The 17,161-nt window shown below is 38.9% G+C and overlaps 1 protein-coding gene across 10 annotated transcripts in view; it reads left to right on the top strand.

Annotated features, from left to right (window-relative positions):
- The window catches only part of LOC126273157 (rho guanine nucleotide exchange factor 18), a 552,051-nt gene that overhangs the window by 397,479 nt on the left and 137,411 nt on the right, over nt 1-17,161 (top strand). For all 10 annotated transcript variants that reach the window (XM_049976619.1, XM_049976617.1, XM_049976623.1 and 7 more), the window contains 3 exons: nt 6,985-7,031; nt 13,524-13,615; nt 13,790-13,894. In XM_049976619.1, coding sequence (XP_049832576.1) covers nt 6,985-7,031; nt 13,524-13,615; nt 13,790-13,894 — 244 coding nt within the window. The remainder of the gene's footprint in view (nt 1-6,984; nt 7,032-13,523; nt 13,616-13,789; nt 13,895-17,161) is intronic.

The raw sequence follows: 17,161 nt of genomic DNA, 5'->3' as shown, positions 1-17,161 counted from the left end.
AGTCATCCAGAGTTCTACTCATAAGAAAGCGGTCCTTCAGGCGGATATCGCACTGCAGGTCAATCAGCTCTAGTAAGATGTCCTCTGCCCAAAGGGAAAACGGGCGAACAAATATATCTAAGCCCAGCTGAAGCTCACTTATCTCCAAGAATCTGTTTTCAAACTGTTCTTGTAATTCGAAAATGATTTGAAAATAATCTGAAAAATCCACATCTTCCTTAATGCTGTATAGTGCAGGAAAGTGACAACAACTCTTCTCGCACAACTGTTTTTCACAGAAAATATTTTTTTTTTTTTAAATGCTTGTATCGTCTGCACTAAATCAACAACAGAGTGATTTTCGCCTTGGAGTGAAATATTCGAAGTATTTTAATGACCACTTAGATCACTCAATAAAGCCAAATTCGCCATCCACATAGGATCCCAAAGTAATTCTTCTGGACATTCTTTCAATTCCAAAAATGTATTTATTTCGCCTCTCAAGGAGAAAAACTGATGACACCTTTCCTCTGCTCAACCATCTTACTTCGGTGTGGTAGGGGATGTCAGGGTATTCCGCTTCAATATCAGCCAGAAATTCTTTAAATTGGCGATGTGTGAGTGCATACAATCGAAGATAATTAACCGTTCAAAGAACTGTGTACATAAAATATTTTATGTTGACACTCTTCGCACAAAGTGCCTCCTGGTGTATCAGACAATGGACTGCTGTGAATAAAGAACAGCCAACTTCAGGCATTTTTGACCTGACAAAACTCATAAATCCGGTGCATATTCCTAGTAGCACAGGGGCTCCATCTCTTGTTACACTGGTCAGGCGTTCCCATTTCAAACCCATTGACTCTAACACGTTTTCCACAGCTAGAAAAATATTCAAACCCGTGGTTGTGTCTTTTAGTGGTGTAAGGCTGAGAAATTCTTCTGTGACACACAGATTGTCGTCGACACCTCGAACGAATATGAGATATGTCCGCAACGTCTGCGGACTCGTCAATAACAATAGAAAATGAAATGAAGTTTGCCGCTGTCTCCATTAATTGCTGTTTCATATCTGAGACTGTATCTTCAACTCGGTGAGCAACAGTTTGAGGCAAAAGAGCTGTAACATACAATTAATTTTCGTCCACAAGACTCAGAGGGCCATAGACACGGGTTCCCAGGTAGATGCCGTGTTTCTTGACTTCCGCAAGGCATTCGATACAGTTCCCCATAGTCATTTAATGAAGAAAGTAAGAGCATATGGACTATCAGACCAATTGTGTGATTGGATTGAATAGTTCCTAGATAACAGAATGCAGCATGTCATTCTCAATGGAGAGAAGTCTTCCGAAGTAAGAGTGATTTCAGGTGTGCTGCAGGGGAGTGTCGTAGGACCATTGCTATTCACAGTATACATAAATGACCTTGTGGATGACATTGGACATTCACTGAGGCTTTTTGCGGATGTTGTTGTTGTTGTTGTTGTTGTTGTTGTTGTTGTTGTCTTCAGTCCTGAGAGTGGTCTGATGCAGCTTTCCATGCTACTTTATCCTGTGCAAGCTTCTTCATCTCCCAGTACCTACTGTAACCTGCATCCTTCTGAATCTGCTTATTGTATTCATCTCTTGGTCTCCCTCTACAATTTTTACCCTCCACGCTGCCCTCCAATACTAAATAGGTGATCCCTTGATGCCTCAGAACATGTCCTACCAACCGGTCCCTTCTTCTAGTCAAGTTGTGCCACAAACTTCTCTTCTCCCCAATTTTATTCAACACCTCCTCATTAGTTATGTGATCTACCCATCTGTGCTGTGGTATATCGAGAGGTTGTAACAATGAAAAATTGTACTGAAATGCAGGAGGATCTGCAGCGAATTGACGCATGGTGCAGGGAATGCCAATTGAATCTCAATGTAGACAAGTGTAATGTGCCGTGAATACTTAGAAAGAAATATCCCATATTATTTAGCTACAATATAGCAGGTCAGCAACTGGAAGCAGTTAATTCCATAAATTATCTGGGAGTACGCATTAGGATTGATTTAAAGTGGAATGATCATATAAAGTTGATCGTCGGTAAAGCAGACGGCAGACTGAAATTCATTGAAAGAATCCTAAGGAAATGAAAACCGAAAACAAAAGAAGTGGGTTACAGTACGCTTGTATGCCCACTGCTTGAATATTGCTCAGCAGTTTGGGATCTGTACTAGATAGGGTTGATAGAAGAGATAGAGAAGATCCAATGGAGAGCAGCGCACTTTGTTACAGGATCATTTAGTAATCCCGAAAGCGTTACGGAGATGATAGATAAACTCCAGTGGAAGACTCTGCAGGAGAGACGCTCAGTAGCTCTGTACGGGCTTTTGTTAAAGTTTCGAGAACATACCTTCACCGAGGAGTCAAGCAGCATATTGCTCCCTCCTACGTATATCTCGCAAAGAGACCATGAGGATAAAATCAGATAAATTAGAGCCCACACAGAGCATACCGACAGTCCTTCTTTCTACGAACAATACGAGACTGGAAGGGAGAACTGATAGAGGTACTCAAGGTACCCTCCACCACACACCATCAGGTGGCTTGCGGAGTATGAATGTAGATCTAGATCCTGTTTTTTAGAATACTTTTATCATTTTAACAATTGTTTGATTCATCGAAACTCAAATAAAAAACTAACAATGAAAGATTGGTTTAAGGTGCGTTTTCCCCCAGTTCCTCCGAAAAGTGGCCTTAGACGCTATCCAGGACAGCGAAATGTGGTCACAAAATTAATTTTTATCTATTGGAATATCTGTGTTTTGATTAATTTAATATATAGGTCAAACTACAACATATGTTTTCCCATCCATAAAAACACAAATATACAAAAACAAAGAATGACTCTTAATGACACTTTGCTGCCTGAGATAGCGTTTGTGACGGCTTTTCAGAAAGTGGAAGAAAAATAACACACCTGAAACTTTTTCATATGTCTGTGTGACGTGATTTAATGCAAATCAAATATAAAAATTAACCGAAAAGAAATGTTCCTTCTTGCTGACAATCTGATATTCGATAACTGGCACATTGCTAAGTGACAGATTATAAAATATACTTTTATTTTTCATCTGTATAAATTATAAAGAGTCATAAGAAACACTTACTTCACTGTAAGGCTGCTTGAAATTTTCTTTCAGTTCTTCAAGCTTTGACTGGCGTTCCTCTTACGACAAATTTTCAAACTGATATTTGTGACAGGTATTACAGTGCCGTTCAATCGAGTACTTTTTTAAATACATGAGGTTCCGATGTCATACTAAACATTTGGTATGATTTTTGACAGCAGTACAAAGGAAATTAATTTCCCACCTGGGTTTAAATAGTGCGGACGCACCGCTCCTCTTTCTTTTTGTCTGCTGCTGTTGACCCTCCATCTCGATCCACAGTAGCCTTACGTCTGTTGCTTTGTGTCTCTTGGCCACTGCTGCTGTGTACAGGGGCATGGTGAGGCACGGCGGGTGGGCCGCACTGCCAGCTAAGCGACATGGCTGGATCACTGCAACAACATCCAAATTCGCCCGGGGCACTGGCAGCGGGCGATCGCGGGCACTGGCGCCCAGGGGGGCACAGTTTGCACGAGCCTGGTTTACATAATGGCTGGTATATGACATGTCATTTCACAGGTGGCTCTCCCTTTGGTAGTGTGTGTTTTGCCAGTTACGGGGCTGCTATAGTTGGTGGCAGGAGGGTGCATATGGCAAGTCTTGCAGCGGGGACGGTCACAGAGGTAGATCCATAGGGTAGGGAGATGGGTGCAGAAGGAGCATAGAGTCTCACAAGAAACTTGCGAGGATTGGGAGGGCAACAGAAAGCTATTCTGGGTGTGTTATGGACAAAATTTCAGACAGAATGGATCTCATTTCAGGCCATGATTTTAGGAAGTCACGGCCCTGTCAAAGTAGCTGTGATTAATACATTTTAGACCAGGATAACACTGATCAGCAGTGGTGTGCTCCGAAGTTGGTTTTTGGGGGCATCAGCAGTACCAGGATTGGATGCAATGGTCCCGGAAATCTGCTTTTGAACTAGGCTGGTGGAGTAATTACATGCAGTGAAGGCTAAGGTGGCACAATCTCTACACATTGTTTAAATTGAACAGTTTCCCAGCCAAAAGTTTATATCCACCAATCCTAATGGTATGACATCTTTATCCCTCACTCCACACAATCTGTACTGTGGTGGGCCACATTTCATACGTTTCACTAGGTCACTACAGGTGACCGACACATGCACCCCTATGTCCAATAATATCATGTAACCATTTTTTCCTATTATTGCTCGTATCACATAATCCACCTCTGCATATGATTTCGTAGCATCCAGTCCTACTGGGAATTATCTTAGGTGGGCCTGGAGTTCCTGTTGGTACGTAACACCTTATTCTTGTCTGGTCCTGTGCTTCTAAAACTATTACTTCATCTTACTTTATTCACATCACCCTGTGGCTGGTGACACTGCCAGCTTAGAAAACCCATCTGTCCACCTGAAACATTTTATATTAGCTGCAAACACTGTCCTTTTACCCTGCATTCCAGTCAACAAATTGATCTCCCCACACCCTATAGCTAAGCGTACTGTTGTGCATTAGACCTCCTGTCCATTCATGTCTTGACATTTTCATATGCAATCCTCTTAAAAGAATCATTGAGTGTGTTTTGCTCAGCTTCTTGCAAAATAATTTCATTGACTGGGGCATCCTTTTCTGTTTCATAGATATGTCCATTAATTTTTCTTATCCAATCCATAATTTTTCCCACAGTTTCTGTATTTCTCTTAGTTATACCCATAATTATTCCCTATAGTGTCTGGCACTGATTCGTTTCATATATCTCTGAATTTACCTGTCTTTAAATTCTTCAAATGTTGCGACTCCCTTAAGAGCTTCTGTATATGTACGTATGTTTTAGCTTTCCCTTTTAGTTTCAATTTTGCAACACTCCTTATATTTCCAACGTCTCCCAAAAGGCTTGTACATTATTGGTTGCCTTACTACAAAAAGGAGCAATTAAACTTGCGACTGACAAATCTACATTCTGCTGTGACAACTGCGATTCTACCATCCCACGAAGTTCTGGTATTGTCTGCTGTTAATTGTGCTACCTTTTCTAACAATATGCATACTGCTTCCAGATTTGACACACCTTATTGTTCTGGTTCTGTTGAAGCTTTGTCCATGCCAACACTCATTTTGGGAATTAGAATTCACAATACAGGAAAAAATACATTAATTTAATTATTGTGTTACATGTGTAACATTTTACTGCAGCTGATTCTGTACGTGGTGCTTAGTGGCCCTCAAGGTTAGACTGTGCACATCTAACAGCACTAACCAATCACAACTTCTGTTATCTCTAAAACTAGACAAACCCACAGTTCTCTAATGGCAGTAAAATCTCATTTACAGAATTGCATGACCATCAAATCTTTTTTCCATGATCAAAATGGAGTCAAAATTTTTTGCACTCACCATACCGTAGACTGTAGGTTCAGACATTGCTCTAAGGAGGTTATGTCAGTGATGTGGCACCAGTGTTCATTGACCCATAGATTGTCACCCATGGAGAGTGAATTGAGACATCAGGACAATAGTAGATTTGTTTAATTAATTTCTTTATTCTGGCTCTTGGTCATAGTACATCAGGAACAGCTTGGAGGAGAGGTCCAGTTGCCTCTCATGTGAAACAATAGATTCCCAGCATTGGTAACTGCACAAAGAGTGGGTCCGAGTGTGGCACCATTCAAATGCCGTCATCTGCGACATCTCCTGCTGCAACTGCGAGGCAGTCATGGCCTTCCTCAAGTGAGCGGGCGGCTCTGCTCTGTCGGTGGCTGCTCTTGTGACTGTGGGCAGGCTGTCACGTCCTGTGGTCAAACAGCTTGTACAGCATTACGGGATGTTACTCCAGATGTCAAAGGCTTGTGTTGTAGGGTGTGATGCTGAGACAAGAATATTTTAGTACGCAAATGGCTGAGTACTTACATACTCCAGACTATGTTTGTAGAGGGATTAAGACACATACTCTAAACAACCCTGTGGTGAAAAGTGAGGAAAGGCTTCCACCCTTCTGCTAGAGTATCGCAGCATCAGCTATTACTGTACCATGTCCAGCTGCCACTGTTTTGCAATGGCTGTCAGCTGTGTTCTGCTTTGCAGTGTGTAACATCCTTGCCTTCATGCAAATGGCTCTGTTGCAGTTCACTTTCACTCTGGCATACTTTTTGATGGAATACAGTTGATATGCTTCAATAATATAAAAAAAGAAACCAAAATTAACGATATAGGAAAAAAGATGGATTGTGACTCATTATATAGGTAACATGCTGAGCTGCAGACTGACACAAGAAAAGACTGTTACCATTTAACTTTCAGCCAAAACCTTCTTCAGAAAAGGAAAAACACACACACAAAAAACCAAGGTCACCTCACACAAACATGACCGATGTCTTTAGCAGCTTAGACCAGAATGGGCAGACGACAGTAATGACTGCACAGATATTTGTAATGCACTGAAACCATAAAGACCCTAACTTCAAAATCATATATTACAGGAAACAGACAAAGATGTTTTGAGGATAACTTTTACACCTGTTTTCTGCTAATTTACACTGGTGTGCAAAACTTAAGCATGAGAATAACTCTAACATGATGTGTAACTTCCAAGTAACATAACTTGCTGAAGCGTGGACCTTATGTAGAGAGAACTGCTACAGTATAATGCAGAAGACGACTGAATGAAATCCTCAATGAGATGAATAGCTGTGACACTTTTTTACACTGAAGTCACTGTGATTCATAATGGTCTCCTGGACATTACAGAATGTGGGACATGGTTATTAATAAGATCACCAAAGATGGTTATGAGTGCTCTGCACTCAGGAACAATAACAAAATATACTTAAGTAAATTTATAGTCTTGTAGGTACTGATTGTGAAATGTGTTGTCACATCTTCCATTTTTATTACAGATATTATGATGATGTGCCACTAGTTCAGTTCGAGTTTTTGGATGAAGGTAAGTGCGACTTCATATCAAATTGCATGCAGATACCTAGTTTAATATAGTTTTTACATATTGAATACGGTTGGTTGCAAAGTCTGACAGTATAGTTTGTACAGATAATACCAACATCATTGCTTGGCACTCTTATCATCACTCTTCCTGGTGTTCATTTCGTCTATTGGTCCTTCATATCCTCATTTAATATTAGCTATCATTAGATGTTTCCACAAATGCAGACATCCACAGTAGTGCTGACTTTGCAGATTAAAGCTAGTGCCAATGTTGATATCTATTAATATACATACCCATGTATATTCACAGCATTTACTTTATGTTTAAAAGTTGAAAAGATAGTGATGCTTCGATATTTTTCACTAGTTTTGCATTACAAGTAATCAGTAATAATAATCATTATTATTATCCAAGTCATTATTATTACCCTTTTATAAAGGAGTGCTGGTACATTGACTTCAAAGCACAGTATTATGGATGGTATATATATTGTTGACATCTGCAAAGTCTGCATATGATCACATTGTGATCTTCCTGATTTTCTGCACAATTACATATACATCCTTTTTTCTATTGTAGCAGCAGCTGCCTTACATCCGAGTCATAACTATTTCAGCTACATTAACAGAGGACACTTATGTAATTACTGAAAGCTGCCACAAAGTGGACTGAAAGCTGCTCTAAGATGTTCCATCTTTTAAAATTCATTTCATGGTCTGTGTACTATTTGTGTTCCATGCATGGTATAAGCAATGTTCTGTAAAAGATTAATGATTCTATTAAAGTTTCACATAATTTGATGTATGCAGTGCAGTGGTTATAATATTGAGAAGTAGAGCACATTAACATGATTTAACATTGTGATGAATCAACATAAATGTGACAGATGAATTATGTGGCTTACATTTAACAGTATTTGAGATGTGACTACATCTTGTAACACAACTTACCTTAACTACGCTGTGTTGAAAAATACTCTGCAGAAAATTTTGCATTATGATATTTAAGTAAATATGATAGAAAGTGTTAACTTGAGGAACATATGAGAATAAAACAGTGTGTTGTATTAAAATGTGCAGATGATTAGCCTCTATGTTTTTAGTCAATAGAATGTGAATTATAAGTTTAAACTTCAGCAGTTGAACACTTAGGCCAGGTCCAAGCCTACTGGGAGAACTGCAGCATATAGTGGTTTACGATATTTTAATGCCATGGACATGTGTGTCTGGTTACGGGACTTTGGATGTGGATAGCATTTTTTTATCTTACTAACTAATGGAATGTAGTCGAATTAAGTCGGGTGATGCTAAGGGAATTAGATCAGGAAATGAGACACTTAAAGTAGTAAAGGAGTTTTGCTATTTGGGGAGCAAAGTAACTGATGATGGTCGAAGTAGAGAGGATATAAAATGTAGACTGGCAATGGGAAGGAAAACGTTTCTGAAGAAGAGAAATTTGTTAACATCAAGTACAGATTTAAATGTCAGGAAGTCATTTCTGAAAGAATTTGTATGGAGTGTAGCCATGCATGGAAATGAAACATGGACGATAAATAGTTTGGACAAGAAGAGAATAGGAGCTTTTGAAATGTGGTGTTACAGAAGAATGCTGAAGATTAGATGGGTAGATCACATAACTAATGAGGAAGTATTGAATAGGATTGGGGAGAAGAGAAGTTTGTGGCACAACTTGCCTAGAAGAAGGGATCGGTTGGTAGGACATGTTCTGAGGCATCAAGGGATCACCAATTTAGTATTGGAGGGCAACATGGAGGGTAAAAATTGTAGAGGGAGACCAAGAGATGAATACACTAATCAGATTCAGAAGGATGTAGGTTGCAGTAGGTACTGGGAGATGAAGAAGCTTGCACAGGATAGAGTAGCATGGAGAGCTGCATCAAACCAGTCTCAGGACTGAAGACCACAGCAACAACAACTAACTTCTCACTATAATTCATTTTGCTCAGTTTTTAATTGAGTTGTTGTCTAGGAATATGTTGCTCATTGTGAGTTTATTAGCCAATAACATACTTGATAAGGTACCTATGTGGTCATTGTATTCATGTGAAAATCACTTAAAAACTGCTGGGTAGCAGAGCTCAGTTATTAAGGTCACTAATAGTTTGGAATGGTTGTAGCTTATCATCCATTCCATTCTGTAATTTCTGCTACTGTAGCTTATTCACGTATCATCGAGGAAGCATGAGGTTTGAAGTACTGACCATAATATAAGAAAAAATATTAACACTTTGAACCCTTTTTCTTCCCACATGGTACTTCTCTGTGAACTGGCAAATTGAGAACTGCACTTACATTACTGACAAAATACAGAAATGTTATAGATTTATTATTGTCATGTCATTTAAAAGGGAAATGTAAGTGCATTACAGGAAGATGAGTTTCTTTTAGTATATACACTATCTTATCAAAAGTATCCAGTCACTTATTAGATGGTATTAATGTGGAGTGTGTCCACCCTTCACCTTTGTAATGATGTTAAATCTGCTAGGGACACTTTCAGTGAGATGTCTGAATGACTGTGGAGGAATGACAGCCCACTCTTCCTCAAAAAACTAGAGAAGGTGAGTTCAGATGGTAACTGTAGACAGACCAGTCTAGTTCTGGATTCTTGTCCATAAACTATTGCCTCACAGATGCTTCTTTATGACAGGATGTGTTGTCTTGCCAACAAACTCAGCCATAATCTCCAAAATGTTCCTCTACTGTATGCAGTTCTCAGTTTTGTAAAATGTGTTGCTATCCTTCCACATTTAGCATTTTCTTAAGCATAATAAGGGTACCATATCCTAAGCATGGAAAACGCCTTCATACTTCACTGTTGCCACTACATAGGATGGTGGGTAACTATCTGCAAGCTTTTGCCAAACCCTAAGCCTTCCCTCAGTTTGCCAAAGGGTATAGCATGATTCATCACTGCAAATCACTTGTTTTTGTCATCCACTGTCTAGTGGCATCACTCTTTACACCACCTCTACTGTCACTTAGAGTTGGCTACAGTAATTTGTGGGTTATGAGTAGTAGTTCATCCATTGTACCCCATTCTTTTCAACTACCTGTGCACAGTCATTGTAATAGCTAGGCTGCTGGCAGCTCTTAGAAACTCACAAATGATCCGGTCCACTGATGTTATTCAATTTTTATAGCTACCCTCCACAGTGCATCCATTCCCTGTCTGTCAGTACATGTAGCCTGCCAGGTCTTGGTTTACAGTTGCACCTCACAATCACATCACCAACAGTTGACTGGGCAGCTTAAGAAGGGTTGAAATTTCCCTGACTGGTTTCTTACATAGGTCACACCAAATGACTATACCATGTTCAACGTTACTGAGCTCTCCTGACCAACTCATTCTACTGACAACACAGTACACACCACCTCTTTTTATGCTGTTGGAGCTGCCTCCTCTGACATCTAGTGGTCAATTCCAAGTTACATAGTTTCCCAGATAAATAGTTCACATAATTAACTCATTAAAACACCTGAGAATTTGGAGAAAAAAATTTTACATGCTCTTTCTCTTGAGTGGTTCTATTATTATTTTGTCACAAAACAGTTCAGCAAAGTTAAAACTACTTGTATGAAATTGAGAACATTTTCTGTGTAATTTCGGTGTCGTAATCCTGGAAGAACTGTGGGGCATGTAGGACATTGCAGTCCTTGCATCATATCTACTCAACTTCCTGATGCACTTAGCCATCTCCCCTTTCTTTTTTTCCCATTCTGTACAAACCTAGCAGTAGTAACATGTGTTGGCCTTTCTGTAAGAGGTTGAACATTATCTGGAAAGTTATGTGCATATTTTGTATCAGCTTGGGTAGACAAAGTAGGTTACTGTTGAAAAATGTGTCTTCCCTTTCCAGCCAATAGTCTGCTACAGGTACATTTCTCCCTTCTTTTCTTTTTATGAGATAAACTGTTAACAGTATTAATAATTGAAAAAACGGCTTTTTCAGGAGTTTCAGTATTCTTGGCATTTGGGAATAGCCATGGTGCTGATCCACTGTTAACAATGGTTTTGTTCTTACTGTAGTCAGTGATTACATCTGGCTTCAGGATTTCTGCTGATATTCCTCCGTGGGCCTCCTTAAATTGCGGTGCTTGTAGCTTTATGCAAACACTAAAGTTCTTGTTCCATTTCCCTGCCTTACTTCTGCAGCTGGAACCATCACACATACTTTTGTCTGAAAACTGTCAATCTTTATTGGTTCTCATCCTGGATTTCTGTATAAAATATCAAAGATCTTCAACTCTGTCAACTTGCTAGTCACCATTTTTACCTCCCTATTCACTCACGAATGAACCAGAAGACATTCTTTTTGTTGTTCTCTTGATGATACTAGAGTGAGTTGCCACTAAGTGGAGCCCTCTGGTAGAAAGACAAGAGGAGCTGCTGCCATATTATAAGACAAAGTGACTTCAATGACAGGCTAAAAGTCCCGCAATACGGACATCGTTAAGAATGCCAGGGTTTGTGTGCCCATGTGGAATACTGGCTCCATGAGCCAAGTATTAAAACTGTAAAGCTTCTTTCCTTTGTTTCTGAGGGGAAGCCTTTGTTCTCAACCTAAATGTGTGCTTACAAATAAAAACATTGCAGGCAAGTAATAATAATCCTTTTTTACAAGAAACTGTTACTGCTAATAATGCCAGAAGATTCATTTCTAAAAAAATTCCCAAATAGGATAGTAGAGAATAGCAGAAAATGTTTAACTTCTTGACGTGTAATTATTTAGTGTAAATACAGAAATATTCTGTAGCCTTTGTAACCAGGAAAAATTTCTGAATGAAGCTTGTAGAGTTCTACTTCTTACGATTCAGAAAATGTAATATATAAACAACTGTATTAATCTATGCACTTAGTTACCTTTTTTTATTAAAAACAAAGATTCCAAGACTTACCAAGCGGGAAAGCGCCGGCAGACAGGCACATGAACAAAACACACACACAGAATTACGAGCTTTCGCAACTGGCAGTTGCTTTGTCAGGAAAGAGGGAAGGAGAGGGAAAAATGAAAGGATGTGGGTTTTAAGGGAGAGGGTAAGGAGTCATTCCAATCCCGGGAGCGGAAAGACTTCCCTTAGGGGAAAAAAAGGACAGGTGTACACTCGCGCACACACACACACACACACACACACACACACACACACACACACACACACACACACCCATTCGCACATACACAGACACAGCAGCTGCTTGTGTCTGTGTATGTGCGAATGGATATGTGTGTGTGTGTGTGTGTGTGTGTGTGTGTGTGTGTGCGAGTGTACACCTGTCCTTTTTTTCCCCTAAGGGAAGTCTTTCCGCTCCCGGGATTGGAATGACTCCTTACCCTCTCCCTTAAAACCCACATCCTTTCATTTTTCCCTCTCCTTCCCTCTTTCCTGACAAAGCAACTGCCAGTTGCGAAAGCTCGTAATTCTGTGTGTGTGTTTGTGTGTTTTGTTCATGTGCCTGTCTGCCGGCGCTTTTCCGCTTGGTAAGTCTTGGAATCTTTGTTTTTAATATATTTTTCCCATGTGGAAGTTTCTTTCTATTTTAGTTATTTTTTTTTTTTTTTTTTTTTTTTTTTGGTTGATTTATTCGGCTCTCATAAATCTTCAATGTCCTTGTACCTGATTATATGCAGAATTAAATTCTGTTAACGTCAAGTGTATTAGTAGTGTTAAAATTGTGAAGTATTGATGGGATAAAAACACTCTGTTTGCCTTCAAACTTGCATAAGCTTCAGGTGCATACCATATATCGCCATAAGTAGAGGTTTCCATGGTTTAACCCACAGCTTTAAGTGTTATTTACATGTTATCTCATTTTGTTCTGTCCATATTTTATCAAGTAAATCTCTGGTTTAATAACAGCTTTTATATTTTTTCTACATATAATGGAGCTCTTGATTAATCTAAGTTCTTATAGCCCTTGTATCTTTGCTGACAAATAAAATGAAGGGAAGAGGTTTGAGTAAAATATTATTGGTAAGAAGAATAGCTCCTACCAAATATGTGTTGCTGATGCTGAATTATAGTCTTCTTTCTTGAATAATTAATTTTGAGTTTTGTAGTAGACCCAGAAACTCCAGTTTATATTACATTACTCATCCCCCTTAATTTTGAAGCACTACAGAGTTTTTGCACTTAATATTGTACTTATAAATATGGTATTTATAATTACATGTTCTTTCTTACATTATTTTTTATAAATTTAGCCAAGGTTTCTCAAATTCCATTGGTCATTAATTTCATACATTTTTTTCTTTTTGTATAACCTTTTCAATTTTATTTTATTTTATTTTATTTTATTTTATTTTTTTTTTTTTTAAAGCAGAGATCCATAGTGATTAGAAAGTACTGTTCAATATTATAGTGCTTAATTGTTTAGTTACAAACAAATTTTCTGATACTGTTTACAGTGTGCTGAGAAACATATTTAATCAATGTAAGTATTTGTTTTACTGAAATGTCCTTTTCTCTCTAGGACCTATTACAGCAAGTGATCTGGAGACAGACCCTTTTCTTGGTCTGCAAGATGATGAACCAGATTCTTGGACACCAACTGTTGGGAAAGAGGTATTGAGGCTTATTGATTTGCAAATGGAAAACAGAACCAGTAGTGAATGGTTAAATATTTCATAGGAATCACTTTGCATTCTGTGATTTGGGTGATTCAATTATTGTCTTTCAGATTATGTTATTTTATAAGCTATCTGCTGATCGGCTTTCACTGTTCTTTTGGTATTGCAGGTGGCTAAGAAACTTAAAGAGAAGGAAGTGAAACGACAAGAACATATTTATGAATTTATCCTGACAGAAAAGCACCACTGCCTCACACTGAGAGTAATGCAGAAGGTATCACACATAATTATTTATGTTAATGTGGTAGTCCACTGTTCAAAGTAAGAACGATACAGTACCAATTTAGAACATATCTTATGGGGCAACATAAAATCTTTTTATCATCTTACTGTTAACAATACAAAATTATAAGTGTGGAGCAGTTTAAATAATTGAGAACAATGGCCTATGCATATTCCCACTCTTCTCTTTTTGTTTTAATTCTGACTTTTCTTTTATAATAGGACTTTCACCATATTTTACAGTCTGTTTCTTAAACAGACGCAAGTTGCATTTGCTAAATGGAAGGTAAAGCTGACTTGAATTATAAAAACTGACTAACTGTGTACTGTAAACACTTTTGGTCTTTCTTGCAACATTGCAAGCACACAGTCTTTCATAATTTTTGATGCTGGAATGCAAACTGTAACTATAGATTTTTTGTGGAATTTTAGAACGAAATCTATTTGTGGTGACACTGTAATATTGGGTGTAGTTCCAAAACACAGTTTTGATCAATTTCATGCTTCAGAGATTCTTGTCGCTTTGATGGTTATTTGGTAAGCCGCATGTGTACCCTGTGTTAAGCATCTCAGGGAACTCTGTTAGTTTTGTCTCGGTTCGGGTTTGGCGAATTTAAGTTCCCTACACTGACAGCTGGTGAGTGAGTGCAGAGTCATCTATGACTGTTACTTTGTGTAGGCTTCATCAACCATCATTCCATATTGTAGTAGAATGTTGTGTGTCACTGTGAGTGGAGATCTTGACTTAGCTGTCTGGATTACAAGGATAGTTCAAAACTCTATTAAGAAAAGCCACATGTACACAGTAGACAGTTGTGCAGTTGCTTACAACCTAGTTTTATCGTGTAAACTAGGCTTAAGAGAACTGGGTAGTTGTCCAAAATGTAATGATAAGTGTGAATGGTTAACTAAAAATTTAACCTTGTGTTCAGTAGAAACATATTTGCAGAGTACATAATGAAAATATACATATTTCTTATGGTCAATGAAGTGAGGTAGTGCAGTGGTTAGCAATCAGGAGGACAACAGTTCAAACCCACGTCTAATCATCCTGATTTAGGTTTTCTGTGATTTCCGTAAATAGCTTCAGGCAAATGCTGGAATGGTTCCTTTGAGAGGGCATAGCTGACTTCCTTCCCTAATCTGACAGGACTGAAGACCTGGATTTTTGTCTCCTCCTCCCCAAATCAACCAACCAATTGTATGGTCGGTCCTCACATTCTTAACCCAATGCACTGCTACACGTGCCTGCATCACTGTGCGGAGTAGCAAGTGTCAGTGTTTCAAAAAGAAAGAAAAATACAGTAATTAATGGTAGTAGAGTCTGATGACTTATGATGAAGCCAAGAAGTCGCAGAGAAAGTATCACAACCACCGACCTCTCTAACCTCATTTGGCTCAGCTCTTGAAGGAATCTGGCTAAAAAGTTGGTCAGTACCAGCACGAACACCTGTTGTTAAAAGTGCATTTACAAAAGTGTACTGTCCTTACAATTTGCTGTTTTCCCCCAAGCGGACTACATATTATGCTCAAATGCAACAATATCCCTACAGGCAGAAAAAGAAATCAAAGTATCCCTTGGGATGAAACTGCTCTCGAACTGTGGACTATGCTATCTGTCTGAGGGACCAGTTCCAGTTCTTCAAGGAGCATCCACACCCTCGTCTCAGTGTCTTCACCTCATTGAAAGTGAAAGAGGAAAGATATAAAATGCCTCCATCAAAAGACTACTGTATTACAGTGGAACATCAATGTGTTTGGCATTCATATAGAACAGTTGACAGACTCTAGGCACAGCTGGGACACTTCTGTATTTGTCTCCAAGAGATTTAATGAAGTTGGTCATTGTCAAATTGGAACATGTGATCTATTTTAAAGTACACACTCTTATTCACAAATGTCTTCATTGCAAATCCAGTTTCTTGTTATAAAAATAAAACATTAATTCATCAGGAAGTACACTTTTGTACCAGGAAAATGGATTTTTACTGGTTATCTGTGTAACATATACCAAATACTGTCACGACATTTGTGAATAAAAGTGTGTGTTCCTACAGATTCATTTCAAATACTCTGATATCCTGCTGCTAATGGTGTTACCACTTCCAGAGGAAGGCTCACTTTAGTGGAGAGAGGGTGAAAAGTAGTGTTGCCATACTGGGCAACTGCTCACTTGTACACTAACTTACAAGCAGCTTCTGCAGTAGTGCATATATCGTTAGGGTATCTATATGTATCCCAAACGTACCCTCATGAAGGGTTAGATCCTGAGGCTCCCTGTAACTTTATTACAAGGCTCTCTGCAACTTCATTACATGGTTCTGCAATCGAATACATACTGTGTGACTGTACCACTACTTGCCCAAGAGATTGATCCATTCAGTACTTTGCCACTTTCAGATCTTGAGAAAACAGGACAGCCCACGTGATTCATAACGCAGTGATGATGATCTCCACCATCAAATTCTCCCACCTTTGCCTACGTAACTCCTTGGGAGCTAGTTGATGATTTACACTTGTGTGCCCTTTTCCAAATCTGGATACAACTAGTAGACTCCTTGGGAGCTAGTTGATGATTTACACTTGTGTGCCCTTTTCCCAATCTGGATACAACTAGCAGACTGAGCGGTGCCCAAAAGGAAGACACTGGAATGGATGCTCAGCAGAGATAAGTGGACATTGTACAACCAAATACCCGTATTTTGCATTCTTACAGCATCCAGGAGTGGGCGAAATACATTACAGCTGTGATACACTAAAATGCAGATGCATCCATTTCCAAAACTTTGGGCATATACAAAACTGACCATCCTATGGTAGAGAAAGGAATGCTGCTCTTAAGTTACCAAGTCATATCGCATTGTGAAGTTTCAGATGTTTCTCAACTGCGGAGAAACTCCCAACCTTTCAGATAGCAAAGCCAAATAGATGCTTAATTACTAAGGGGAGTAAACAAGGATTGTAATGTTCCAGCAAGTCCAAATTAATAAGGGATCATCAGAATTTATGGGTTTGAAGGGAGACAAGAAATTGCTAATGTAATGAGAAATGGTAGTCTGCAGACCAGTCAAAGAACCATAGTGCAAACATCAATAAAATATTTCTTTGTAGTGACCATCATCTCTGAGAGAGGCAGCTGGGACATGGACTCTTAACAGTCAGAGACTTTACAATTGTGTCTTCTCCATATGGGGGCTGAATTTGGTGTAGTGTATGATTTGTGACACATCACTTGGTCATGACAAAATCCATTACAGCA

The sequence above is a fragment of the Schistocerca gregaria genome, chromosome 5 (genome assembly GCF_023897955.1).
Source record: "Schistocerca gregaria isolate iqSchGreg1 chromosome 5, iqSchGreg1.2, whole genome shotgun sequence".
NCBI lineage: Eukaryota > Metazoa > Arthropoda > Insecta > Orthoptera > Acrididae > Schistocerca > Schistocerca gregaria.
Note: the sequence above shows the minus strand (reverse complement) of the source record. Positions and strands in the feature narration are given on the sequence as shown.